Source organism: Rosa rugosa, chromosome 1 (genome assembly GCF_958449725.1).
Source record: "Rosa rugosa chromosome 1, drRosRugo1.1, whole genome shotgun sequence".
Taxonomy (NCBI): domain Eukaryota; kingdom Viridiplantae; phylum Streptophyta; class Magnoliopsida; order Rosales; family Rosaceae; genus Rosa; species Rosa rugosa.
This window is the reverse complement of record NC_084820.1, coordinates 68,149,662-68,177,017: the sequence shown is the minus strand read 5'-3', so window position 1 is coordinate 68,177,017 and position 27,356 is coordinate 68,149,662. Positions and strand designations below refer to the sequence as shown.

At 38.1% G+C, this 27,356-nt stretch overlaps 4 protein-coding genes, 1 long non-coding RNA gene and 1 pseudogene across 5 annotated transcripts; 3 read left to right on the top strand and 3 right to left on the bottom strand.

The window, feature by feature from the left end:
• Positions 1-1,509: 1,509 nt before the first annotated feature.
• LOC133746059 (pentatricopeptide repeat-containing protein At5g50390, chloroplastic-like) lies at positions 1,510-3,731 on the bottom strand (annotated as a pseudogene).
• Positions 3,732-6,636: 2,905 nt separating this feature from the next.
• LOC133726384 (uncharacterized protein At5g19025) lies at positions 6,637-7,976 on the bottom strand. Its single transcript, XM_062153916.1, has one exon. The coding sequence runs from the start codon at positions 7,570-7,572 to the stop codon at positions 6,877-6,879; it is 696 nt and encodes a 231-aa protein (XP_062009900.1). The 5' UTR covers positions 7,573-7,976; the 3' UTR covers positions 6,637-6,876.
• A 3,135-nt stretch (positions 7,977-11,111) lies between these two features.
• LOC133726383 (cyclic dof factor 2-like) lies at positions 11,112-14,375 on the top strand. Its single transcript, XM_062153915.1, has 2 exons — positions 11,112-11,478; positions 12,647-14,375. The coding sequence occupies exons 1-2, from the start codon at positions 11,242-11,244 to the stop codon at positions 13,949-13,951; spliced, it is 1,542 nt and encodes a 513-aa protein (XP_062009899.1). The 5' UTR covers positions 11,112-11,241; the 3' UTR covers positions 13,952-14,375.
• Positions 14,376-20,584: 6,209 nt separating this feature from the next.
• LOC133726382 (probable calcium-binding protein CML46) lies at positions 20,585-22,126 on the top strand. The gene has a single exon (XM_062153914.1). It carries the CDS (start codon positions 21,516-21,518, stop codon positions 22,089-22,091), a length of 576 nt encoding a protein of 191 aa, XP_062009898.1. The 5' UTR covers positions 20,585-21,515; the 3' UTR covers positions 22,092-22,126.
• A 151-nt stretch (positions 22,127-22,277) lies between these two features.
• On the bottom strand, positions 22,278-25,005 carry LOC133726381 (pentatricopeptide repeat-containing protein At5g39680). The gene is made up of 2 exons (XM_062153913.1): positions 22,644-25,005; positions 22,278-22,545 (listed from the first exon to the last, which is right to left on the bottom strand). The coding sequence occupies exon 1, from the start codon at positions 24,915-24,917 to the stop codon at positions 22,800-22,802; it is 2,118 nt and encodes a 705-aa protein (XP_062009897.1). The 5' UTR covers positions 24,918-25,005; the 3' UTR covers positions 22,278-22,545; positions 22,644-22,799.
• A 719-nt stretch (positions 25,006-25,724) lies between these two features.
• LOC133746053 (uncharacterized) lies at positions 25,725-27,192 on the top strand. Its single transcript, XR_009863922.1, has 2 exons — positions 25,725-26,357; positions 26,512-27,192. It is a non-coding gene; the product is annotated as an uncharacterized LOC133746053 (long non-coding RNA).
• The last annotated feature ends 164 nt before the right edge of the window (positions 27,193-27,356 follow it).

Genomic DNA, 27,356 nt, shown 5'->3' with positions numbered 1-27,356 from the left:
GATACCTAAAACAATTTGAGATAAAAAAGAATCATGACAATCAGTCCACTATGACAGTCTTGATTCTTGAATCCTTGATAGTGATTATGATTAATATAGTATATTAACTTCAAACACACACTAGCTCCAATTTTTACAATTCTCCTATAACGAAGTCGGCTGCAACTTCATTATCTTGATGCCATGCAACCCTGTTATCAAGCTCTCTGAGCATGGAACCTTGTATCTAGCGATTCTAGTATAGCAGTTCTTTGTTGTTTTTAGGAAATCATAGCATAAGCGGAAAAGAGGGGGAAAAAATCTTTTTGGAAGAACAACAGGTAATGTGTCTTGGATTTTTTTTTTTCCTTTTTTTATTTTTTTTCTTTTAGGTTTGAGGACTCATTTGGAAGTTGGAACTACGACTCTTGAAAAAAAAAAAAAAAAATATATATATATATATATATATATATATATATATATATATATATAAAGATTTTATCCAGAACGGAGCTCCGCTTTGAAATTAACCTGTGAAGTTCGAGTTTTCAGTCGCATATCCACATCTCGACCGTTCATTTTTTAGGTACTACTGTATAGATCATCTCTGCAAATTTTCAGCTAAATTGATGATTGTTAAGGTATCTAACTTGCTTAAACCAATGGACAGACTAAATCTGTCAACCTGAACTGTACTAGCTTTAAAGCAGTTATCAATGCTTTAACGATCGTTCAGTTTTTAGGTACTAGTATATATATCATCTCTGCAAATTTTCAGCCAAATTGATGATCGTTAAGGTATTGATAACTGCTTTAAAGCTAGTACAGTTCAGGTTGACAGATTCAGTCTGTCCATTGGTTTAAGCAAGTTAGATACCTTAACAATCATCAATTTAGCTGAAAATTTGCAGAGATGATCTATACAGTAGTACCTAAAAAATGAACGGTCGAGATGTGGATATGCGACCGAAAACTCGAACTTCACAGGTTAATTTCAAAGCAGAGCTCCGCTTTGGATAAAATCTGTATATATATATATATATATATATACAGATCCTATCCAGAGCGGAGCTCCGCTTTTAAAATTAACGTGTGAAGTTCGAGTTTTTGGTCACTTTTCGGTCGCACATCCACATCTCGACCGTTCAGTTTTTAGGTACTAGTGTATAGATCATCTCTGCAAATTTTCAGCCAAATTGATGATCGTTAAGGTATCTAACTCGCTTAAACCAATGGACGGACTGAATCTGTCAACCTGAACTGTACTAGCTTTAAGGCAGTTATCAATGCCTTAACGATCATCATTTTGGCTGAAAATTTGCAGAGATGATCTATACACTATTACCTAAAAACAGAACGGTCGAGATGTGGATGTGCGACCGAAAAGTGACCAAAAACTCGAACTTCACACGTTAATTTTCAAAGCGGAGCTCCGCTCTGGATAGGATTTGTATATATATATATATATATATATATATTCAGGTTCAGAGCACCGTATTCTTTCTAGTAACACAACTCTTACAGTCTTACTATTACTTGACCTTATTGGTATCTTTACAATAAATAGTATACCAGTACGAGTAAAGTAACTTGGCCATCACCAAAAGAACAACTCCCATTCTTGAAGTGGTTGAATCTGCTGGCGTCCCTCACGACAATTTCTCATTCAGTCACCTTAGCTATTACCTTGATTGCGGAATGACAGTCTCCTCAAATGCGATGGCCTTGCACAATTTGTAGTGGTGTCCCATCTGACGTACTGATCAATCCATAATCTATAGCCAGTTTTTCATTGTGGTAAGCTGAGAGTCTGAGACACGCTCGTGTTCATCCACATCAGGAAGTAGATGCTTCTCGTCAGGGATGTAACCATGTCTCCCAATCTTTAAGTCGTCCACTATCGCGTAAATCTCTCTTGTTTGGGCATGTCTTTCATCTCCAGAATAAAAAATATGTACCTGTTTCTTAAATTTCAATCCAACTGCATGTCGCAAGCATTCTCAAACCCTTTCTTCTTAGAGTTTGAACAATAGCAGCAGCTTCATTCAACTTTCCACAACTGTTGTATATATTTAGGAGCACAAGATAATTACTTAGTTTCTCAGTCTCCATCCTATAGAGGTCTTCGGCTGCAAATTTGCGAAGCTCTAAATTTTCATGGATTCCACAAGCTGTCAGTAGAGCAGCCTACGTGTTTGTTGTAGGCGTAATGGAAGCAGTTCTTATTAGTGCAAAGGTTTCATCTAAATTCCCCTCTTGTCCTAGCAATTCAATCATACAAGCATAATGCATAGCCGAGGGCTTAATCTTGTAGTCCCTGCTCATTGATTCAAAAACCTCCCATCCACGTTCTGATAAACCTGAATGACGGCAAGCAGACAAAGATAGCAAGAAAGGTAACATGGTTGGGTATCATTCCTTCCTGAAGCGTCTTCTCAAACATCTCAACAGCCTCATCACCCCAACCGCGGTTACCATATCCAACAATCAAGGCATTCCAAGATATGACGTTGTTAGGCATCTGATCAAAAACATGACAAGCATCTTCTATCCTTCCAATTTGCTATAGAAGTCCACCAGCAATGTGTTTGCCACTATGTCCAACCCAAAACTATAATGAAAAATACCTGCATGAGCTTGCTTAGCATGTTCCAACGAGGCCAACCTTGCACATGTTCTTATGATCATGGAAAACGTAAAATGGTCCATCGACATACCAGAATCACGCATATCATAGTACATACTCAAACACTCCTCGTTGTAACCATGAAGTGCATAACTAGCTATGATCGTATTCCATCCTACAGTTGTCTTCTTCGGCATCTCATTAAAAACACAGTGAGCATCATCAATGCTCCCACACTTGCTATACATATCAATCAACGCATAAGACACAAAAATATCAGCTACCACACCCATCTTCACACAACACGAATGAAACTGTCTCCCTGCAAAAATGAGTCCCAAACCAGCCGAAGCCCGAATCATTACGGCAAATATCCTCGACTCCCCGTAAGAAAACTCCTCCCACATATCCAAAAACAACCCAAACACCTTCATGAACTCTCCACAATCCACAAGACCCCCAATTATCGTGTTCCACGAAACCAAATTTCTCTCAGGCATTTCCTCAAACAGGTGGCATGAATCAATCATCATCCCACATTTCACATGCATAAGCAAAACCCGGTTCCTCATATATTGATTCAACTCAAACTCATTACCAATCATATAACCAAACACCCTCTTCACTCCTCTAATTGATTTCAAGCTAATACAAGCACTCACTAAAGCATTATAAGTACTACTACCCACTTCATACCCACCTCTAGATTCCAAAAACTCAAAACATTTCAAGTGCTTCCCTATACCTCTTATACAAAACCAACTTCTCAATCTGACTACAAATCCCAGAACTGGGTACTGCAATCTGGGCCTCTTCTGGTTCCAAAGGTGCGACCTTTGGTTCCTCCTCAACCTCAATTTTAGCAGGTATGGGCCTGGGCCGGGGCTTCAGCTGTTGCTCCACGTATGAACAACACCTAATTTGGGAAAATGGGCTCCTCCATTTTGGTCTATTTAGGGAAAAAGAGTAGCCAGAAAACAAAAATCTCTGCTTGGAAAACTTGGAATCTGAGAATGACAAAGGGAAGCTAATGCTACATTGAATCTGGTCCAACGCTAGGCTTTGGTACCTTAACAGAGGAAACTCCATGGCTGTCGGATCAAACAGTTGAGCTGAGAAAAGATGGTACCTTGGTCTTGTGTCTATGTCTGGTTTTGGGAGTTTACGAGGAGGGGTTGAAACGATGTCGTGAGATGGAGGGGGAATTATGGTCACGGTGTAAAGGGAAGTGTGGGGTTGGAAGAGGTTGTTGGGTTATGGGTGAGAATCAGCATTGGGATTTCCGCCGGAGAAGAAGTCGATTAGGTGGTGGGTCAGTCCAAATTTTTGTTTAGGAACTGGTAGTAGTTTCTGAAATATTTGCGCAGGCTAATCAGATTGGTGGCGGTACCTACTAATTTTGGCAATATTTTTGTATTAGGTTAGATCCAAACCGAACCAAAGTGTTTTGACCAAAAGAACAAGGACTATGAAACTCCCAAAATTCTAGTATGAACCAAGGTCCTCATGCACATGAACAGTACCAGAAATTAACTCATGGTGCATGTTGACTCACCTAAAAGCATGATGAAATAGTTGAGTATTCAGTGTACCGACGTGCATTTGCACCAACAAGATTGGAGGATTACATTAAGTACATTTTTTTTATTAAGTAAAACTGTCTATAAATTTCAACGGTTAAGATCTGTTGGATCTGCTAGTTCACTTGCATTATCGGTGCAAATTGTTCTTCGTTTCACAGAAATAAATACATTAGTATCTTTCAAGAAAAATTTTAAGGCAAAAATAAAATTAATTTATGATACGTACGCTAATGTCAATCTTAATCAAATATAAAAGCAATAGTTATTGTAGATTATGACGGAAATAAAACATTAGCTTTCAAATTTCTTGAAGCATTTAAGCTTGACAACAAACATGCCACCATTTCTTTAATTCGAAGACAATAACCAAATTCATTAAAATTTGACGATTACCGACTCTTTAATTGTCTCTCATTAAAATTTGAGTTGGGAAGTCACAAATTCGTGATTCGTTGAATTCAACTCCAAATTATTTTCGTGATTCGTTGAATTCTGTTGGAGGGGTTAGAATTAGTCATTGTGATGATTTTCCTCTCAATTCTTTAAGGCATGAACTTGGATTTGAGTTGAATGTTGGACTTCCTGGTGTCTTTCCCCCTACCCTATTTTACACTTTTTGCTATTGATGTTATTGCCATTTGGCCCATTTCTTGGATCACGGCCATCCATGCTTGCTTCTCTTTTGTTCCTATTAAGCTTTGACCCCACCATACTAAATGAAAATTATAAAACATTCATGTAATTGCAATATTTTGCTCGTGGAAAGTGAAAGAAACTAAAGTGAAGCAGAAACTAAAGAAGATGGCCGGACCTTCACTGATTCGATCAATTCCAGATGTGTTGTACAACTACAACTAACATCCCAATTGATCAAAGCATGGATAGTTCCCCACGTCAACATGAACCATCCACTAAATAAAGGGCCACGAGTAACACAAAATACAATAAGCAAATCCAAGTCCCCAAAGATGTATCATACTAACCATACCAATGCCAGATCTCAGCTTGTAAGCAGCGCAGACGCTCTAAAAGGGCTTATTCTAATCCTACCAACCATGCCATCCATAAGTTAATTCAAGATTAAAGGGAGATGCGTCAACATATAAAAAGGCAGCCTTAATAGAAAGCAAGGTTCAAAAGTACTCTACCTACAAGTGTTCTGATTTTTGAACTGTAAGATTTTTTAGGTAGAATAAGTACATCTAGAATCCAGAGAAGATATTGTTAACCTCTACATTCTAAATATGTAATCATTTGAACACATACTTTTGGACTAATGAAATTTTACCTCCATAAACACATCAAACCAACCAACCATATGTGCAGGTGAAGTGAACCAGAAGAGGAACAAGAAAAACCTTCGTCCGAACGAAATGTGATAACCAAACGATTGCATGGGAGGGTTTTCAAAGATGAAACTCCTTATCACTACAAGGAGATGAATAATCGCAAGAGTAGAAAATGAAAAGGCTCAATCTTGCTTTTGAAAACCAGGGAGATGACAGAGAATCCAGTCCCTTATCACTAGCATAATAAATCATAGAAATGTATTCAAGCGAAAAGCTCAGAATAGGGTCACAATGTCGATCACTGGAATTCTAGTATGCATCTAATGACTGCCCGGAAATTAAGAACAGAAACATAGTGTCATTACTTGGAGACGTTAACACTCTTCCTAGCACCATCTAAAACTCTTCCATGGGATCTGGATAAAACTACATGGGAAACACTCGCTAAATTCCTAAACTTGCCATTTAGTTAGTAAGTTGAGTTCATTATTCTCTACATAATACTAGCTTAACTGTAAGATTGGTTGCTTTATATAAAGTCAATCTTATTCGAAACATTTGAGCATTAGTACCTTCCGGTGTAATCTAGGAAATTTGTATTATCATATCATATCAGTTAGCTAATCTGAACCAAATTAAATTACTTGGATCAAGCAAGATAAGTAAAACAATGCAGTGTGGTGCAAATATGAGTAGACAAAGCATATCATACCAGTCCCGATCCCATGTTTGTTCCTTTTGGAATCAAATTTGAGTTTGCCTCATCAGTTCCCACTTATCAAACTGGGAAAGCTTCTTTATGTAAAAGCCAGGTGCCCAGATTACTGTCATCAGCAAGAATGAAAAAGTTTCCTGCTTTTATAAGTTTACAAAGCCAAGCAAGATGTAAGCTTCAACAAAAACAGATATAGGGAATCATTGGCATGTTAATCACTATCCCAGATCACTAACTCCACAACTGAACCACTAAAAGAAATGCTCATATCAAAGAAACAGATATTCAAGTATCCATCTCTCTGTCAAGGTCAGGACAGAACAAGTAGCTTTCTGTGCACAGGATATGGAGAAATGATTGAAGCTATACTCACCTCAGAGAAGAATCATAACCTATAAAATAGAAAAGGAAGCGAATAACAGCAGCAGTGGAGAACAATCCATATTCAACAAAAGAAAAACTTATATAATCATAAAGGAAAAGGAAATCAAATAAGGGATTGTCATATATTCCCCACTATAAACCAAGGGTATATAATCCTTACAACTTATTCCATGAGCTAGCTTATTTAAAGACAACATTGCGCAGAAAGACTGTGAACAGTAGGACAACTCTTCTCTGCAATTATGGCTACTCCTGTGTTCATAACTTAGCTCCCTATGGTTTCGTATCAACCATTTATTCCTACTTCTTGATCTTTTTGATCTTCCGAGGCCCCGGAACTTCCAATCTCCCAACAGAACACCCACACCTTGCTCGAAACACGAGCACTGCTCGCCCATTCAGCGGTGCCATCTTCTTAAGCTCAGCCTCCAGTTCCCGGTGGTGATCCCTCGGCAATTCAAACAGCCCCTTCTTGACTCCATCCTTACCTAACGCAGCCGAATTCTTCACACACTCCTCTGTCTCCAGCTGAATGTCAAACTCGGCGGCTTTTCGCAGCCCTTTGCAATCGGGATTCCCACATTTCCTACTGGTGCAGGCCAACAGAGCCCAAGCAGCCAATGCGGCACACAAAATGCTGAGCCCCATTGACCCATACACCAAAGGAGCATGAGAAACCTCCTCCCTCATCACGTACATAACAATCCCAGCGATTTCGATCGTCTTGACGGAGATGATTTTCGCATACGGAAACATCAAAAACCCACAAGCGCCAATCACAGCAATGAACAAGACTACATCAATCACAGCCGATCGAGATCGATCGCAGGCCTGGGTTTTGGAGCAATTAGCAGAATTGGGCATCCTTCTGCTCCTCTGTACATGATTGGTTTGTTTGGATTTAACACCCGGGTCGATTAAGCTCATCGAATCAGACATGGGAGCGTTCTGGTCAACGGAGTTGCAGACCGAGATTGAGCTATGGAAATATACCATTTCAGATTGAAACCCAGAATTTTTTTTTTGTTCAACCGAATCCAATCAGCAAAACTCAGATCAAACCCCCCCCCACCCCCCACCCCACCTAAATCAGATCGACCCACCTCGCCAAAACTCTAAAAAGACAAGAAATTTCAATCGCAACTGAGGATCGGACCTCCGTCGGTGCGGAAACAAATCGAAATCAATACCAAAAGTTCAAACAGACGAATCAAATTGAGAAACTTGATCGATCAATCCGATTGGATTAAGATGAAATGGGTGGGAAGAAGGCGAGGCCGGCTTGGGAGAAGAGCAGAGGAAGAAGAAGAGGAGAAGACAAGGAAGGAGTCATGAAGTCGCATTTGTCCATGAACTAAACAACACTGCCTTCTCTATATGATGATGATGATGATGCCTTCGTCGGTTTGTTTACACACGCTATGGGAACTCCAAGCGACACGTTAGATCATTGCGTGGGCTCTTTTTCTATGATGGGCTTCATGATGTGTTGCTTGATTTTGTGGGGTATTTTATGGGCTTTTGCCCACTTTCTTCAATTGGAAAAATTGACTCTTTTAAACAAAATATAAAATGGAAGTTCTTACCTCTTGGTTACTACTTTGGTCAAATTGTGACACAAGCATGACCAGGGTGGAAAACTTTCCATTATGGCGGAAAAAGGTTGTTTGAGATTTCATCTTTTATGAAATATATGATGGTGGAAAAAATTTATTACCAAACAAGTTACGTGAGTCAATTAATAACTTGTTGAGTTATATATAGAAAACGTAACTCATTGATATGCATATAGAAAATGTTGTCATCAAATCAGGTGATTCTATTTTAGTCAGATTAGATATAAGTAGATACGATCAATATGTAACTCATGAATATGCTCAGATACGCATTTAAAATGTTGTCACCGTTCGCACCTGAATAAAGTGGATTATATTTGAGCACATGACCTAGATTTGTGAGACACATGCTTGACATATGTGAACTACAAATGAATACCACAAATTATGTTGCGCTAATAAAGAAATAAAAGTCCTGTGAATTTATAATGTACAAATTTGATACATCCTCATAAACTATGAGATCACGTTGCTTTTATTCCATTTATACGTACATGAACATATTAATTTCTGTTCCACTAATAATTTAATAAATAAAAGTCTCTGTCTGGTCATCTAAAAATATTATACATGCTTACGTAATATGAAATGGAATTAACCCATTTAGTGGGGTTTGCTCAATTTGATCAAACAATTAAGATAGTGATTTAATTGTCTACTCAAGAAGACCTAGCTACTTGGTGGTGCCTTATTTCTATGGAAATTATCATGTCAAACAAGCAAACAAGAAGAAACAACAATGAGATGAGGAATTTTGACTTGATAGCATTTTACGCGTTAGGCAATCTTACATGTGGTGAAATATAAATGGCCAAAAAATATCTGAGGTTTTCATGAACCACAATATAAGTTATTGCCATATTTTTTCAACCAAATCAATCGACGAGCCGTGTTGGCCTTAAAATTTTTCTCTAGTGCTCAAGTCATGGCACCAATCAAGTCAAACGTAATGGTGCATAACGATAGATGATGCGATAGGAAACAAGTGAAAGTGCTAGCGTGAACACGATGATTGTATAGATATGAATTTCAGATTTGGTATGGAAATGTCGTGTTTCTAAAAAAAGTAGCGTTTGACGCATTTCAGAAATAAGTGCGGTTGTGAAATAAAACTAAAAGCACTGCATATTCAATATATAGTTTCACCTAAAGTTTAAATATAATAACATGAAATTTTGACCCTAAATCCTGGCACAATAGCACTTAACTATCTGGAGAGCACAAATGATCGATCCATAACAGCGATAAAAATACACGTCGAATTTAGCCAAGGAGATGTTACGATTGTGTTGGTATAAGCCAAGAAGCTCATGAATCATAAAGTTTTCCTTCTTTTATACTCACTAAGCAAGCAGATATGTCATATTCCAACTCAATCTCTTCTCCAGAGAGGAGAGAACCCTAGGAGAGCCTCCGACTCCAACTACTGTCTGTACTATTAAATCACTATTCATTATGTATAAAATGGGCTATTTTCTATTTGTGTAATTCGAGCTAATATATATCTCATGGATGGAACCTCAATATCTGATCCATTAATTGGGCTTCATGAGTTTAATATACTATTATGGGCTTCTCTGGTGTTTTGGGCTTTTGTATATAAAATAATGCTTGACTAACTATTTCATCAAATAAAATCAGGGTACTTTCCGTTAATTCTTTATTAGCGACCCTATCTAATCAAACGGCTACGGGCAACACCAGAGAAAGGAAAAAGATATACTCCTACTTTTTTGCCGCACACGTGTCATCCTACGAGCGCTGGGAGGGGAAAAAGAAGCACGGCCGGTGATGAAGATTCTACATCAGCGCGGGACACGTGTGCTCAATTAGTGCCGAGCATTCATGTGTGGCGTGTAAAAGGTGACTTTTTCACTTTACTTTTCCAGGTGGGACCCCCTACGTTTGACGTGGCGATTTTTCATCTAATTTTCCCCGTCTAGAGTACTTTATTTTATTTTCTAATACACCATTAAAACCTGTTTTTCCACGCTTATGTTTTTATCTTAGTTTTTTTCGTTTGTTAAAACTTAAGACCAAACATTTTATTATCATAGATTCATAGGTTATCCTCTGAAGAAATATACAACAAATATAAATTTATATGCAGAGGAGTATATATTTTAACCTAAAGCTAAAAACTTATAGAATCACTAAAGTGTACGACTTATCAGTACGAAACGATTGATCCCACTATTGTATCACTTGTTCACTATTGATTTTTTCTGGGTGGTGACTCAATGTCAGATGATTCCTTACACATTGCACAATTTATTTTCTCTATAACAACTTGGCCTACGTGTACCTATAAAGCATTGCTTAGATAGGTAGATTTGTACCGCATTCTATTACGAATTCAATTTCGACACGTAAGTTAAATAACTTGGCTATGAATATTTACCTAATAACATCTTCACGTCCATTGTTTTATGCGTGTTTTTGTACGACATGTTATGCGTACACAATAAAAATTCAAACGCTTTACACATATAAAGCTTAAAATAACAGTATCATGACTCGATACGAGAATAACCGAGACAACCAATATATTCATAAATATCATTTTTCATAGATTTCGCCTTTACATTTTTAGATTTATTCAAAACCAAATTACTCTAAATTTTTCGATAGATCGAGTGACGCGAGCTATGATGTAGCAGCCGAGGAACTGGCGCTATCTTCGGCTATCCTGAACGTAAAAGGGTAAAGACGCTGACTAGGATTATAATGTGGAAAAAGGGTCCCAAAATCCTTGAAGTGACTAAAAGTCTAAAATGCCCCGACCGGGGGAGGCAAAAAGGAACTTTCCAAGGCCACAAGCACAACTTGTGGCTCACAATCTCCCTCCCCCCCCCATGACGTGTCACACCACCACCACCTCCTCTTTCAAAAAAAAAAAACCACAGCTTTCAATCAAAGAGGGAGAAAAAGCAACGTGTCAGATCTCTTTTTCTCTCTCTGAGAATTTTGATTTTGTTGTTGTCAAAAAGAATAAAAAGGAGGAGGAGGAGGAGAAAAAGGGAGAGGAGTTTTTTTAGTAGCAGCGAAAATGTCGGAGGGGAGGGACCCGGCGATCAAGCTTTTCGGGAAGACGATTCCGCTGCCGGAGGTCCCGCCGTTGCTGAGAGAATCCACCGTCGCGGCGGCGGCGGAGGAGGAAGTCGTCGCGGCTCCGGATCCGGGTTCGGATGCTGACCGTGTTTCGTCTTCGTCCAACTCGTCCTCGCCGCCTGGAGGAGGAGTCAATGATAATAAAGACGGTGAAGAAGAGAAAGAGGTCAATAAGGTATGAGCTTTTTGGGTTTTTTTTTTCGAGAAATGGGTGTTGGGCTTGGTTTCTGGGTTTTGATTGATTTTGTGGGATTGATTTCAGCTCTGGGTGGTTTTTTGTTTATAAAGATTGCATCTTTGGATGTGTTTTTTGGAGGATTTGATTTGGGTTTTTTTGGGTGTTTGATACGGGTTCTTGTTCTTTTGAGAATCTAAGTTTTATATTAGGTATTGATTTTTTATTGCTTGTGAGGAAATTTCAGGGGTTTATGTTGATGATGATTCAACCAAATTTGTTTCTTTCTGTTTTGCTTTGCTTTGCTACTGATGATTCAACTTTCAAGCAAGCAGCTTTTGTACTTCGTTTGAAAAATTTGCTATTTCATTCCCAGGAAAGTTTGTTGAGCTTTTATGAGTGGATTTCCTTTCGGATTTGGATAGTTTGGAGTTGGGTTATGTTAGCTATTCCAACAAGTTGATCAGTTTTCTAATCCTACCCTGTTACCATTGTACTTTTGGACTGATCTTTGACTTGTGTTAATCATCTCTAGATTTAGCCCTGCATTCTCTGAAAACTTATCCTAATACTCGGATGATGATGAATATCTAGTGCTATTTCACTATCTGTTTCTGCATAGTCGCTTCAAATTCTTGAACTGCAGGCTACACAGATTGCTACGATGTTTACTTGTTGAGTCCTCCCTGTATTCTTTTGTGCTATTTCTTTCCACTCATCCTGAAGTCATAGCTAAAAGTGTGTAGTTCTAAACACGAGTGGTTTACAAGATATTGGTTTTAGTTACTTCACATTATTGATAAGTATCGGTAGAACTAGGAATATCAACTCTTTCCTAAAGATGTCCTTGACTCCTTATCTCAAAATTGACTGAATATGGTTTGGAACAAAGGCAAAAAGTTCAAAATGAAGAACGTTGAACTTGCCATTTGGCAAGGCAGATTCTAGGAAATCTGTGTTATTTTGTGAGCATTGGAATTTGGATTTAACATAGCTATGAAACCTGGACTCTAGTGGATCATTCAGTTTAGTATGTGAGCAGCTGTTAGTTTAGTTTCAGACTATTTGTTTTTGTTTTAATGATAAGAAAGGGTGAATGGAATTGTGGGAAGTTTATATTTTAGGAACAATAATTGGAAACTCATTGGTCGATTGAATTTCTCATCAGGACACATTGGGAGAAAAAGCAATTCAGAATAAAGAGGGAGATGAAGTCCTACCTTTACCTTCTGAAGAGTTGATGAATCCAGACGCAGCATCAAGAATAGGTGAAAGTCCTAAAGCACCCGTTGACAAGGAGACTGCTGCACTCAAAACTTTCAAGGCCGAAGAAGAACAGAGCGAGACAAGTAATTCACAAGAAAAGACCCTGAAGAAGCCAGACAAAATTATTCCATGCCCCCGCTGTAATAGCATGGACACCAAGTTCTGTTACTACAACAACTACAATGTCAACCAACCCCGGCACTTCTGCAAAAACTGCCAGAGATATTGGACAGCTGGTGGGACTATGAGAAATGTGCCAGTGGGTGCTGGTCGTCGTAAGAATAAGAATACCCCTTCTCAGTATCGCCACATAACTGTCTCTGAAGCTCTCCCGAATGCTCGACCTGATGTTCTAAATGGAGCCCACCATCCTTCAGTACAATCTAATGGCACTGTCCTGACATTTTGCTCAGACACGCCCCTTTGCGAGTCAATGACCTCTGTTCTTCAGCTTGCTGATAAGAACGTACAGAACCGTACTCCCAATGGATTTCACAAACCAGAAGGATTAATTGTTCCAGCTTCTTATGGGGGCGGAGTAAATGGAGATGATCATTCGAATAGATCTACGGTCACAGATTCAAATTCAAAGGATGAGACATCCAAACCCGGGCCACAAGAGCAAGTTATGCAGAATTATCCTGGCTTCCCGCCTCAAATACCATGCTTTCCTGGTGCTCCTTGGCCTTACCCGTGGAACCCTGCTCAATGGAGCTCTCCAGTCAGTCCACCTGCTTTCTGCCCTCCAGGGTATCCTATGCCCTTTTACCCTGCAGCTGCTTATTGGGGTTGTGCTGTACAAGGCACTTGGAACATGCCTTGGCTTCCTCAGCCATCATCTCCAAACCAAACTGCTCCAAGTTCTGGTTCTAACTCTCCGACTTTGGGGAAACATTCGAGGGATGAGAACCCTCTGAAACAAACCAGCTCTGAGGAAGAGGAGACAACAAAAGAAAAGAATGCCGAGAGATGCCTTTGGATTCCGAAAACATTGAGGATTGATGACCCAGGAGAAGCAGCAAGAAGCTCTATATGGGCAACATTGGGGATTAAGAATGATAAAGCTGATTCGATTAGCAGTGGGGGACTCTTTAAGGCCTTCCGGTCAAAGGGTGATGAAAAGAATCACATAGCAGAAGCCTCTCCGGTCTTACAAGCCAATCCAGCTGCATTATCTAGGTCACTTAAATTCCAAGAGAGCTCATGAATATGGTAAGTTTAGGATTTAGGAGCTCAAGATTAGCAGTTGTCTTTGTTTCAAGTGGCGCAGACAATTCAGCGATGTTCAACTGCTCCTCAAAAAATGACACCACCTCTCTACACCTGGGAAACCCATCCAAATGCTGAAGCTGTCAATGGTGGGAGGAGGGTAGGAGGATTCCCCAGCCGTGTGTCTTGGAGCTGTGAGCCATCTTACTTTAGCTGAAATAGCCACTGATTTTTCCCTCTGAGTGCTATAATGAACATTTGCAATTTGTTTTCAGTTAGATGGATTGCTGAGTTCGTGTACATATATTTACCTGTAAAAGTAATAGCGAGAACTAGAACTAGAACAGATCGGGTTTGTGTAGCAAAATCCCAAATGTACTTAAATAATTTGGGGATTTTAAATGAGACTTCCTGTTTATTTATGTTTCTAGTTAGAGCGAAATCCACTATTTGGTAGCATAATGGTGGAATTTTCAGAATCTTTCAATGAGTTCTGCCGAGCCTGGTATGGCATTTATCTCGGCTTGAATACAATTGAAAGGAAAACTAAAAGCTTAAAGATTTACATATATCCACTTTGAGTGTGAAAGAGAAAGAGGCTGCTAGGGATGGATCCAGTTGTTGGCTAAAATTTAGAGGTTGAAAAAGACTGGAGGGACACCAAATCTGATGGCTATGAATTGAATCAAGACCAGGGAAAGTACATGTTCCCTTTCTCCATTAGATGGAAATTCAAACCAAAACCAGAGCACTAAAAGCTGGAAAGTTGATCTTTAAAGTTTCCCCTGTCCCCTTTCCTCTTTCCTCCTTCCCGTCTTTTTCCATTTACTATTTGCTTTCTCTCTGAGAAGATTGAAGCATGCACCCAACTCAAAAGAAGATCTTTTCAAATGCAAAAGAAAGTTTCACTTTTTTTATTCTACATACCACAACTTATGCATGCTGGGAAAGGAAAACTGAGTTCATGAATAACCTGCAAACCATATTGTTAAGGAATTGACATTTATCTAGATACATTGAAAAAAAGGAATTGACGTTTATATAATTGTCGAAATCAAACTAACACGTATGTGACTGTAAAGAGTAAAGAGGTTTTAGGCCAAGAATGAAAGAGACATAAAAGTGTAGGATACTTTTTGGTTATTTTGGTGAAAGGTTGACCACAAATGCTTGGATGGCTTGGGATGGTTTTGGCTTGGGGACCCGATTGCATGTGGTGCTGTTGAACCATTTTGCGCTTCCTCTCTCTTTCGAATTTTCATTGTCATTTTACAAGTTTGTGGTCTATTGATTGTATAAAGGTTTTCTAGGTTGTAGTTGAGGGTCAATTTAAGGCAATATAATGATTATAATCTACATAAAGAGGTGGAGTTTATTGAAGACATGCATTGTTAAATTCTGGCCTCTCAACAGTTATCTACCTAGCTATATATCTGAATTGCATGATTTTGATTCAAAGTTAAGTCTTTAATCAAACCCAATGAATGTGGTTCTCCTTCAATGTTCTTTGTTTCTTAATCTAACTTACCGTTCTAGGTTAAGGTGGATTAAGTCTCGGCACATGATCCTCAACCCAATGAGCCCTAAAAGTTTGTATATATATAAAAATAGACATTATCATTTGGATGAATGACTTATTGGTAAAAATCTAAAATAAAATAAAAAGATATGTACTTGTTCATTGTGAACAGGTAGTCGACAAAACTCATAAAATATAAAATAAAAAAGGACACACTTTTATATTAATACTCGTACAATGTACTTAATGTATTAATGCTCTATGTTACATGACATCATCTTAACTATTAATGTCTCACTAAATCTCTATTTCTTTTAAGTTGTTACTTAGACTTTATTTATTAATGTACTAATATTAAACATAAAACTATATGTTTATTCTCAATGTGAAAACGGAAAATAAAAGGTTAAAATCTATAAGTTAACAATTTAAGAGGATAGCCCTATCTTGTTTTGGTACAAATGGATAGCCCATCCTCTTAAAAATTTTAAGAGAAATGAACTTGAATCTGTAAGGAGTTCATAAAATGATATTTCAAATTATGAAGAGTTATTGTTATGGGGTCAAAATTCATCATATATGCAAGTGCTATAGGGGAACAAATAATAGCCACTTCCTTCTAGTGGCTAGTATAATTTTCTGATATCAATTAAACATCACAGCTAAAATTATCGAATGTTAGTTTGATACACATTCAAGTTCATTTCTCTTAAAAATTTTAGAGGATAGCCCTATCTTGTTTTGGTACAAATGGATTCTCCTGTGTGTTAGAGTAATACTAGTAATGACTTGATCTTCCTCTTACCTTTACTCATGTTTGTCTAAAATGGGTTAGCCAAATGTTAAAGAAGCTTCTAGCTATTAATTAGGATTCCATATTTCCTGGTTCTTAAGATAAAGCAACTACTAGTTAAGCAGGAGACCTGAAAGGCTCTCTATATAATAATTAGTAAACCAGTTTCTGTTTTGGCACACTTTCACATTAATTATAATACATTGTTTTGTTTACAGATTAGAGCTACAAACCATTGGGATTGGGACTTACAAAGTCAACTCATCATGCCTGGTTCTTTCCAAGTCATTAAGGTGTAAACAGTAAGTTAATCCTGAACTAATTACTGTTAATTGATTCAGAAGGACTTCTACCTCTTAATTTGCTTGTCCTCTCCTCCCTTGAATATTGAATGACCTTCTATGAATTAGTAAACCAGAAAAATATTGATTAGTAGTATGAACTAACAGACAGCTTTATATTTTATATGGTACTGAAAAGAAAAATTCTAGTTTATAAGTACCAGGCCATATATGGCTACCCATTTAGCTCAAATATGATGAGCTAGAAAATAAAGGGTTTCATTCTTCATTTTCCTAATCAGTTCTTTACTAAAGGGGCATCAGGTGCATCGCCATATGCATTATAAAAATGAAAATGAATAAAACAAGGCAAATGAACCAGGAATAAACAAATAGCATGAAGCAGATTCATGGGGGGATCGAAATGGGAAGCTTCACTTTGCCTGAAAAGCAAGAAACACAAAGCTGGGTCTTTAATGGGAAAAGCCAATCGTGAAGCCTTGTTTATTATGTGCACAAAGTTTGATTAGTATAGTTGATTTGCATTAGGATTATATACAATCCATGGTAAAAGCTTGTTTAAACAAAGAGAAACACAAAGAACATTAAGGCACTTGGGGGATTAATTAATCGAACGTGCGTGCACGAACTGGAAGAGATTGATGATCTTAATCCACATGCAGTCACTATATATAAGTGCAATTAGTGATTTTTATTCTCTTTAAAATTTTTGATTAGTTGCTAGACATTCTAAGCGTCTAATAAGATTAATCACTTTCTGCTTCATTTGTCGATGAGCCGTGGCCTGTTGGTTAGCTAGCCTAACTAACAATGTGGAGATCACGGGTTCAAATCTCACTTACATCAGGGATGGGCTGGGGTAGGGAGTGTCATTATCATCCAGAATCCAAAAATCACTTTCTGCTTTACTAATTAGGTACTAATTTTATTTCATCTAGCTTGATTGCGATGTTTCCCCCACCGACATCAAATTAACAATGACCAAAAAATGAAGTCAACTTCCATGAAAAAAGAAGTCAACTCTCAGGTGTCTGGGATTCACCAAAGTTTAATTAGTCTATTGATTTGAGATAATACCTATCATGAAAATGACGGGTTTATTTGGACTTAAAAAAAGATTGTGGTAGTAATCCCAAAATATTTTCCAGGTTGCTAGGAACTTATTCATTGCTATTGTTTCCTGTCTCATTGATATCAACTTTACCGAGAACTAGTAGTGCTAAGTTTCGAGAAGTTTATGGTTAAATTTTCGGTTATGAAACTTAATGTTTCGGAGCTTAATAATATGAAATTTTTGAGATTTTCGAGCTTTAAAGTTAATAACTTTTTTTGTTTTTTTTAGAATAAAGTTATTAACTTATTTCTTTGAGCACACCTCCGAGGCTCCGAGTTAACTAGTGCCGTTATCGATCTTCATCCATCTGGCATTAGCTTGCATCAAAATGAGTAACCATGCATTGCCTATATTATTATATTTTAATGTTATTTTCCCAAAATTTAGAAATATAGGTAGCAGATGGGGGATATTAAATACCCTCTTATCACAATCATCGAAATTAGGCGTTACCCTATTTCTATTCCTTATATAATCTCATCTTTCTTCTATTATTTTTCTGAAAGCTGAAACCCTATAATTGATCTGTACTCTGTAGTGGAAAGACAGGTTGAGTACAAATAGAATCCTTGAAAAAATCAAACATCTTTACACTTTTATCTCTTTACAGCAGGATTCTGTTACATCTTTTGTGTACTTGAGAGCCTCTTGGAGTTTTTGTCAGATCTGAAAACTTTAAGGCGGTTAGTTCGAAAGTCGAGAACTTTTTCTCTCTACCTCTCTCAGTTCACGAATTCCATCAAAACCCAGAAGATTTTCACAATTCTGAGAGCTACCCATTTCTCAGAACAGTGCCAGAAATGATGGGTCGGCCTTGGTTTCTCAGAGTTCTCACAGTTTCATGCTTTCTGGCTCTCTTTTTCTCTCAAGGTATTACTAACACTTACCAGTTATTGCACCAGTTTCATGTTTTTCCAGTTCAAAGAACCAATTTTGATTGGTGGCATAACACTTTGTTTAGGATTTGGGAGAAACTTGATTGAGAGAGGTGATCAGCATGAGGACTCTTCATTCCAAACAGAGGTTTGATTATCTTGTTCCCTATATTTTTATTTTTCTTTTGGTATTTAGTTTGGTGTTTTGGGCAAATGAACAATTTTGTGCTTGTTCACCAGGAAATTGATCCGAGTGTAAGGAAGGTGTATGAAGTGATGGACTATCCAGATCCAGAGCCAAATGTGAACCCAAGAACAGGGTACCTCTTCACCCCTCCTCCTCAGCCCAACTAAGATCATCATTATCAACAATTTGTTGCTAGAAATAAACTCATGTGATGATCACCATGAAGGTATTTTTGTTTAAATTTTTTTGTTTCAGTGTAGTTCATGATTATTATAAAATCTTAGTTCAATTCATAGTTCCCAATCTGCCAACATTAATATGTTTGGCTTTGTTCAGCTCTGAATGTTTATTTTCGATGTTCTTTTTATTGGAGGTGTGATTATGACACTGATATTTCAGAAATTACACAAGGCTTGATTATATCAACTATGCAATCTTGTTTTTTTTTCGATGATAGCTATGCAATCTATTTGCTTTGGATTAGATTTGACACTAATCTAATCTGATAACAATGAGAAGCATGGAATTGAATGTTAAGTGTGATAGTGATAGCCAATATAAAAATATTTGACTTTATCCCATGAGGTACCATTTGACTTTACTTTGAGGTGTGATCCCAGAATTCAACCCAGTATTGGATACATGGAAGAATTAGGAGTGAAAAACAAAAATAGAAAAGAGGTATTTTAGAATACCTAGTCCAAAGGATTTGACTGACCGCCCGATATGCCCATCGAACACCTGACCTGTTGGATATAGGAGACAATGCCATAGCCAACAAGCCAAGTGCAGATGTGCAATAGCTTATCTACAGTTATTATATATTTCACTTAGTAGGTCACTTGGATCTTCACATTGCAGTTTATGCTAGCTGCAGCCTGCACAGTAGATACTGTCTGAGGTTCCGCGATCATGCCCCTTTTGCACTGGCATTAGGGCAAGGTCATGTTGTGATGATCCTGTCATGGTTCTCCGACTGTAATTTCGAAAAGTGATTGCTGGCGAGCCCAATTTAATTCATTAACTGGTTGGATTCGACATTACTTGCAAATAAATAGAATTTGAAAAGCATTGGGTGTTCATAGTTGTTCATATCAGGGTAAGTTTGTGGAGATGATTTCTCCAAGAAAATGTCTTAACATCTGAGCAATACAAAGACATCCATTCAGGATTTGGTTCACTCATGAAGTTTCGCACAATAATCTTCTTAATATGAATGGTATCAGTGTCAAGCTGAAGCCCAGTTTGTGTCCAGATTAGACAATTTAGTTAATGGTCCATTTTTTGTACACAGCCTAATAGCCCATATCATCTAGGCTGAAAAGTCATAAATCATCTCAATTCTAAAGTGTCAATTTTAGTCCACATCTTTAATTTTGTCCAAAAGCTTGCTTATGTAAAATTTTGTTTTACAGTCAACGGCCCAAAACGAGAGAAATTGACTCGTAACAAGTTACTAAGCTTCGAAGTCATGATTTGCACACCTGCTCATTTTAACACGAAATTAGAATTTCGATTAAGATTGGTAATGGTGTGCTTTTAGAAGAATTTTAGGATTACATGAGTAACATTGCCAACCATCTTCTGACCATGGGAATGGTTCACGTATGAAAATAGTGTATTGTACCGTTAATGGTCGGAATTGATCCTAAAGTTATTAATTATGGAGAATTAAATTCACACTTCATAATCTGCAATCTATTCTATTTCTTTCATTCTTTTAGTTAGAATTTTTATAAAAAAAACAAAAAAACAAAAAACAAATTTTAAGTTACTAAAAATAAAATTTAAGTTACTAAAAATAAAAACATAGAGTGTGGATTGTAAAATAAAAAATGTGAATTTCACTTCCTGTAATTATTATTATAAGTCATAATTTGCACACCGGCTCATTTTAACATAAGTTCAATAAAATTAAAAATTTAGACTAAAATTAGTGAACGTGCTCTCTGAAAGTGCGGTTAGGGTAGGCTTGCCACCAATTATACGCAGAGGACCGCTCAAGACCCCAGACCATGGCTTCCCTTCTCGCACGTCTGAATCAATGACTTGTGTGGAAAGGCTACACACTTCAGATTCCAGGAGACTCGATGACAATTTCCTTAGCAGGCGTCTATAATTGACTTTGTTAACGTCCATATGGTGCTTTGCTAACTTGTCACAGACAAAGACAGTTAACTCAAACGTAAAAACCATAAAATAAGTAGGAAAATGCGCACACCATAATAAACAATGCCTGCACAAGCAATAGAAAAGGAACAGCCGCCCTGAAAATCAAATCTAACTTCCCAGAAACTTTCACTATTTCCCATTCCATTAACTTAGTCAATCGGCCTGAGTATTCCTAGCACCATCCCACATAAGACAAAGAGGCAGAGCCAAGCCAAACCAAGCAGGCTAGGCCTGCATGACCCACCACCTCAAATCTCTCTCAAATTCTTAACACTGGAACTTCCTGTCAACATTCCAAAATGTATAACACAAGTGCTTATTAGGTGACCAGTTCTTCATATACTTTTCCACCAAAGACCCGCGATGGCACACAGCATCTTCCCCCATATTATGGGGCTTGACCAAAATGGTGTCTTCAAATGCAAGACTCAAATCTTGGTCTATATAAGACACCATGCACCTTATCTATTCATAACTCAAATCGTTGATGTAAACTTAAATCCTTCTCTCATCATTTCCTGCTTTTGTGCTTTGCATAGACTTGAGAATCTGAACTTGTTTTTCGACTAGCATTAATATCGACGACCAGCATCTATTACAATGGAGAAGACATCATCAACATCCTCTTCACCATTTCTTGTTTTGATTGGTACAATCTTGTTACAATCGATTGCTAACTGGTTACGTAGAATTCAGGAGCTCTTTTTTAGATTTCAGTCTTTTCTCCTATTCCAGTATACCTGTGATAACTCAAAGGTTCGGGATGAGAAGAACTTGGATTCGGAGTTGAGCCAGCTGCCAAAGCTATGTGAAAAGAAGGATGATGGTAGCTTGAGCAGAGAAGATGTGAACATGGTGATGGGAAACTTGGGAATTTTTTGCAGTTCAGAAGGGGAGGAACTACCTGAATCATTCTGTTCTGCTGAGCTTTCAGGGCTGTTTGATGAGAATGAGCCGAGCTTGGAGGAAGTCAAACAAGCTTTTGATGTGTTTGATGAGAACAAGGATGGGTTTATCGATGCAAGAGAGTTGCAGAGAGTTCTCTGTATATTGGGCTTGAAGGAAGGTTCAAAGCTAGAAGACTGCCAGAAAATGATCGAGACATTTGATGAAAACAGAGATGGAAGGATAGAGTTCTTTGAATTTGTAAAATTTATGGAGGCTAGCTTTTGCTAAACTATTTTTTTAAAGGAACAATTATCATTCCCGCATACTCCTGTCTTCTAACTTGTCTTAATATGTCATAATTAAATAATTAATTGTACTAAACATTATCATTGTAGTTATTTTGGTTGATGACGAATTCGTAAGCACAAAAGAGCAAAAGAATATGCCCTATTCATCACATTTCAATATATACGAATAAAACAGAGAGCTATCTATATGAATTCGTAAAGAATTTTTACAGGATCTTTCGTCGATGTATTCTTGATAGGACCGGACTAGAGTCTGAAACAGAAATCATATATTCTGTAGAAGTTTGGAACCAGCTTACATAGGCAGAGTAGTAACCTCCGATAATGACTGGTAGTTGGTATAGTGAAATAACTTGAGCCTCACTCTATAATCTGAAACTTCCTTCACTTTGCCTTGGATTCGTCAGGTGACTAACCCTGCCAAAAGTCATAACCTGGAAGGTAGAAACTCAATCAAAATCTTTTCCTATCAATTAAATGGAAATAGGAGTATGAGCTTACAAGTCATTACTCTAGAAACCACTTAACTTACATGTCGTGAACTTCTGCATAGCAAGTCTCCAAGTTCAGTAGGCTAGGAGCAGCCACACACCCCACACTCATAGAAGCTTATATGGAGTAACCTCTATGACCCGTAAGATGCAAGTTCCTTCTCCGGTAATTCACATGTTGATAGGTCTCATCATTGTCACCAATAATCTGCACAAGAGCACCTCCCGTCTTGAAATTGATGGAATCTGTTGGTATCTCTAACAATTATCACCCTGTTTGTGACCTTTGAAATAAGTTTCACAGCAACATGGCAATCATCACATATCCTGAGGTTCTTAATGACACGAATGTGCGCTTCTGAAGGTGTTTTCATGAGTCCATATGCTATTGCTAGCTTCTCGCTGTGATAACTAAGGTAATCTTCTTTCTGCTCATCCTCCACATCATGTAGCACCGCAGCAATGTCTGGCACATATCCCAATGGTTTAATCTTGATCAACAATTCCCTAACCTTTTCATGTATCTGACTAGACTCTGGGTGTGTGTTATCATCAGAAGAAAAGATATGGGTCGTATTTCTTATCTCTATCCAGCTCACTCCAGGCTCTTTCTTGATGTTTCTATCCCTCGTCAATTTCCGGATATTCACAACTCCATCCCACCTCCTGGCCTTGGCATACATATTTGACAATAGTATATATGTTCCCATATCATTAGGATCCATTTGGAGAAGAACCTCTGCTACTCGCTTACCTAAGCCGTAACTTCTATGTACATGACAAGCATTGAGCAAGGTTCTCCAGGCAACAATGTCCCACTTGACTGCAGTAGTCCTCATATATCTCTCAGCTTCATCTAGTTGTCCAGATCTGCTAAGGAGCCCCACAACACAGGTATGGTGCTCCACTTCAGGTTCAATGCCAAACTGTTTCATTAGCTGGTTCAAATAGTAGAACCCTTCCTGCACCAAGCCCATATGAGCACAAGCCAAGAGAACACCAACGAAGGTAATGTGGTTAGGACACGCTCCTGCTGCCAACATATCATGAAACACGTCTAGTGCTTCCTTACCGAGCCCATGATGGGAAAACCCAGATATCATTGCATTCCAGGTCACAGAATCTCGATGAGTCATATCCATGAACACTTCATTTGCTGCTTGAATGTTTCCGCACTTAGAATACATGTTGATCAAAGCATTCCCAACAATGACATGGTATTTGAAACCTGACTTCTCAACTCTAGCATGTAATAGATCTCCATGTCTTAGAGCAGACAACCCTGCACATGAGTTAAGCAAGACCGCAAAACTATATTCATTTGGACGAACATCTTCAAGTTCCATTTTTGACAATACACCTAATGCTTCCTCAAAGTACCCATTTTGGAAATAAGCGGCCATGACTGCAGTCCATGAGACTATGTTCCGCGTTTGCAAGCCATCAAAAATTTTAACTGCATTCCAAACCTTGCCACATTTCCCATACATATCAATGATTGCACTACTAAGGAACACATCACACTCTATATCAGCCTTCATCATTCTGCTGTGCACTTGCAGACCCAGTCTCAAATCCTTAAGCTGAGCACAAAGGCCAAAAATGGTGACATATGTAACACTATCCCAAGCCATGCACTCACCTACCATCATACCCAAAATCTCCATTGCTTCCCTTACATGCCCATGTTCCAATAGCCCATTTAAAACCGAATTACACGAAAAAATGTCATAACCCGGCACAGTGTTCAAAACCCTCATAGCCCCTTCCATCTCTGAACAACTCGAATACATCTGCACGAGTGCATTCTTAACATACTGATGACACTGCAATCCAGCCTTCAACACATACCCATGACACTGCTTTCCCTCTTCAACTCTCCCACTGTCCGAACAAGAAGAAACAACAGTTGCGAAAACATACTCATTCGGGGACAGATTTTCCTCCGAAACCATAGTCTTGAACAAGCCAAGAACTTCAAAGGCACACCCTTTATGCAAGTACCCAGCCATTAAGGTACTCCAAGAAACCACATTTCTGTGGGGCATAGAATCAAACAGGTGGTGGGCACTTGAGATTTGATCACATTTTGAGTACAAGTTGATGAGAGAGTTGGTGTGGAATATGTCAAGGGATTCAGAGGTTTGGTTGGAAATGATGAGATGGGCATGAATTGCTTTGCCAAGTCTTAGGTTCTTTGTATCAGCTGAGTTTTTCAGAAGCTTAATTGGGTCTTCTAAAAAAGAGGCGGGTATTTGCTTTGGTTTGAAAACAAAGGGCAGGTGAGAGTTTCGAAACAGCTTTACGGTGGGCATTGACCTCCTCGTGGGGGAGGCTAGAAGTGTTTCTTTCTGAGCTTTACGTTTGGGCTTTAAGAGGTTCAAGGTATTTTGTCACATACGTTAAGCATTGTCACGCATTTAGGCAAATTTATTAGTAAAAAAATCATAAAATAAATAAAATTGTAAATTTTATTAAATACTTAGTTTAATATCTCCTAGTGGCTTTTTTTGATTTCCCCCTAAATTTTGTCCAAAACCTCAAATAAATGCATGTGGAGATACTCTAGTACCAAACATTTTCCTATTATTACAAAAAATAAAAGTTACGATACTAAACTTAACACATAGTGTTAAATTCTTGATGGCTCAATATTTTGGGTCTCTACGATGTATTTTGGATGCTTGTTTTTAGTATTTATGGATCGTTTCTGTACTTGTGCGATGAATGTTCTGCATTGTGGATTTTGGATTTTGGATTTGGGAGTGCTATTGTCTTGGGGCTTGTTTGTTGTTTGTTTTCATTATTTTTAGTACTTTTTGGTCTAATTTGTAAGGGTGACAATGGTGCACTCTCCATGTAATCTTCTTGTTTGTTTGTTTAATGAAGTTGTTTCTCTAGCAGAAGAAAAAAGTTTAGAAAAGTTCGTAAAATCCATTTTCACTAGTTCGTTTCCCTTTTTTTTTTTTTCCTGACTGTTGCCTCTATTGTAGGTATAATTTGTAACTTTTTCTTTAGGAACTTCTTACAATGCCAAACTAAGCCTTAGGCTTAGTTTGGCATTGATTCCTGACCTGCTTTTAGAACTGCTTCTGCTTTTGGGTCTACTCTAGAGTGTTTGGTAAAATTTTCAAAAGCAGCTTTAGGTCCAACTAGCTTCTCCCCACAGCTGATTTTGAGAAGCTACCAATTGGTTGCTTTTGGAGCTGCTTCGGGGAAAAACACGGAGCAACAGTAGAAACTTAATGAAATTTGTTAAACTACCAATTTTGTCCTCCTCCTTTCCGGAAAATTACATTGAAACAAATAGGGTTCAGCTTTGATCTTCATCCCCTCTTTGCCGTCAAAACTACATTGCAACATCTGTTGCTCATCGAACTTCTCCTCCTTCTCTCTCTGCAAATTGTTGTGCTTGAAATTCCGGGGCAAGATAAGCCTCGCAAACTCCACAGGGTCCCAAACCACGAAGCTTCTTCCAGTAGAACCCCACGATATGATCAAATCCAGCGACGGGTCGTCCACCAAATCAAATGTCTTTGCACAAAAACGGCGGCACCGGAGTCTCCTGCAGACACTGAAGCGGCTGCGGCACTCCAATTTGGGATATGAAGTATATAGGTTTAAACCTCTTTAGTTTGGGATATGAAGTATAAAGGTTTAAACCTCTTTAGTTATGCAGTCACTCCAATTATATGTAGAGTTTGGCAGAGAGTGAACACTGCAAACTCTTGAAAGGTCGCCCATTTCAGTTTCAGGTAATTAAGCTCCTTCCTTTTCATCACTTCGACTTCCAAACTGGTTTTCTCTCTCCAATTCTATTTCATTTATTTTTTATGCATTTTGGGTTACGAAGAGCTTTCCTTTGTATAAAGATTGTTTTATTGAAACTGTTTGTATGTGCTGTTGCAGGTTGAACTCGCCTAGCACATTTATAATGGATTTGGAAGTTTTGGGATTGTTTGCTTGTTTCTGGGTTATTAGTATTTACGTTAGGAAAGATTTTAGAATCAGAAGTGATGAAGTTAGTGCTCGTAAAGTAGATTCTTCTAATATTGGCAAAGTAGAGAGATATGTATGATTCAGTATATGGTGGTGGTAGAATGGACCTAAAATACTTATTCATTTGATCTGTTTACCAATCTACCTGTACATGTTTATTGCATTACCATGGCTAATAATAAACTACAGCATACCTACTAGGCTAAGTAGGCATCCTGTATCAGTTGCATGAGTTAGCCATTATAGTTTTTCTTTAATCCTATATATTGTAATAGTTTCTTCCCTGACTGTAGCAAGTTCGTACCATCTTCCGCAGGATCCTAATTCAAAGCATCTAGGAACTATGGTTTGGGATGCATCACTGGTATTCGCCAAGTTTCTGGCAATGACTGTAACACTCAAAGCGTTTAGGCATTGGTATTGTTCTCTGTGCGCTTTTTACTTTGGTGATTCAATGTAGGATGAGGAACTGTTTTAGCTTGTAGTGCTCAGAATATGGTGGAGAAGGGAGTCATTTATAAGGCAGCATTGCCAAATTTTGTGTATGAGTTCATTATCATATGAATTTCACCACATTTTTCCTTATAACAAGTTTTCTTTAGCTTCCAAGTCTCTACTTGCATTCTGTATACCACAGATTTCTCCCTTTCACATATTTTGCTGTGAATTGCTTGTTCCTTGCTTTGTTCGGTATCTGATAGTAAGGAGGAGAAAACTTCTGATTGCTTCCTTGCTTGCTGGAAGAGCAGTGCAAT

Excerpts from the sequence above, each read along its gene's own strand:
- LOC133726384 (XM_062153916.1), bottom strand. The coding sequence starts at position 7,572 with ATGGTATATTTCCATAGCTCAATCTCGGTCTGCAACTCCGTTGACCAG.
- LOC133726383 (XM_062153915.1), top strand. The coding sequence starts at position 11,242 with ATGTCGGAGGGGAGGGACCCGGCGATCAAGCTTTTCGGGAAGACGATT. Across the intron at positions 11,479-12,646 it reads AAGAGAAAGAGGTCAATAAG|GACACATTGGGAGAAAAAGC; the intron begins GTATGAGCTTTT and ends ATTTCTCATCAG.
- LOC133726382 (XM_062153914.1), top strand. The coding sequence starts at position 21,516 with ATGGAGAAGACATCATCAACATCCTCTTCACCATTTCTTGTTTTGATT.
- LOC133726381 (XM_062153913.1), bottom strand. The coding sequence starts at position 24,917 with ATGCCCACCGTAAAGCTGTTTCGAAACTCTCACCTGCCCTTTGTTTTC.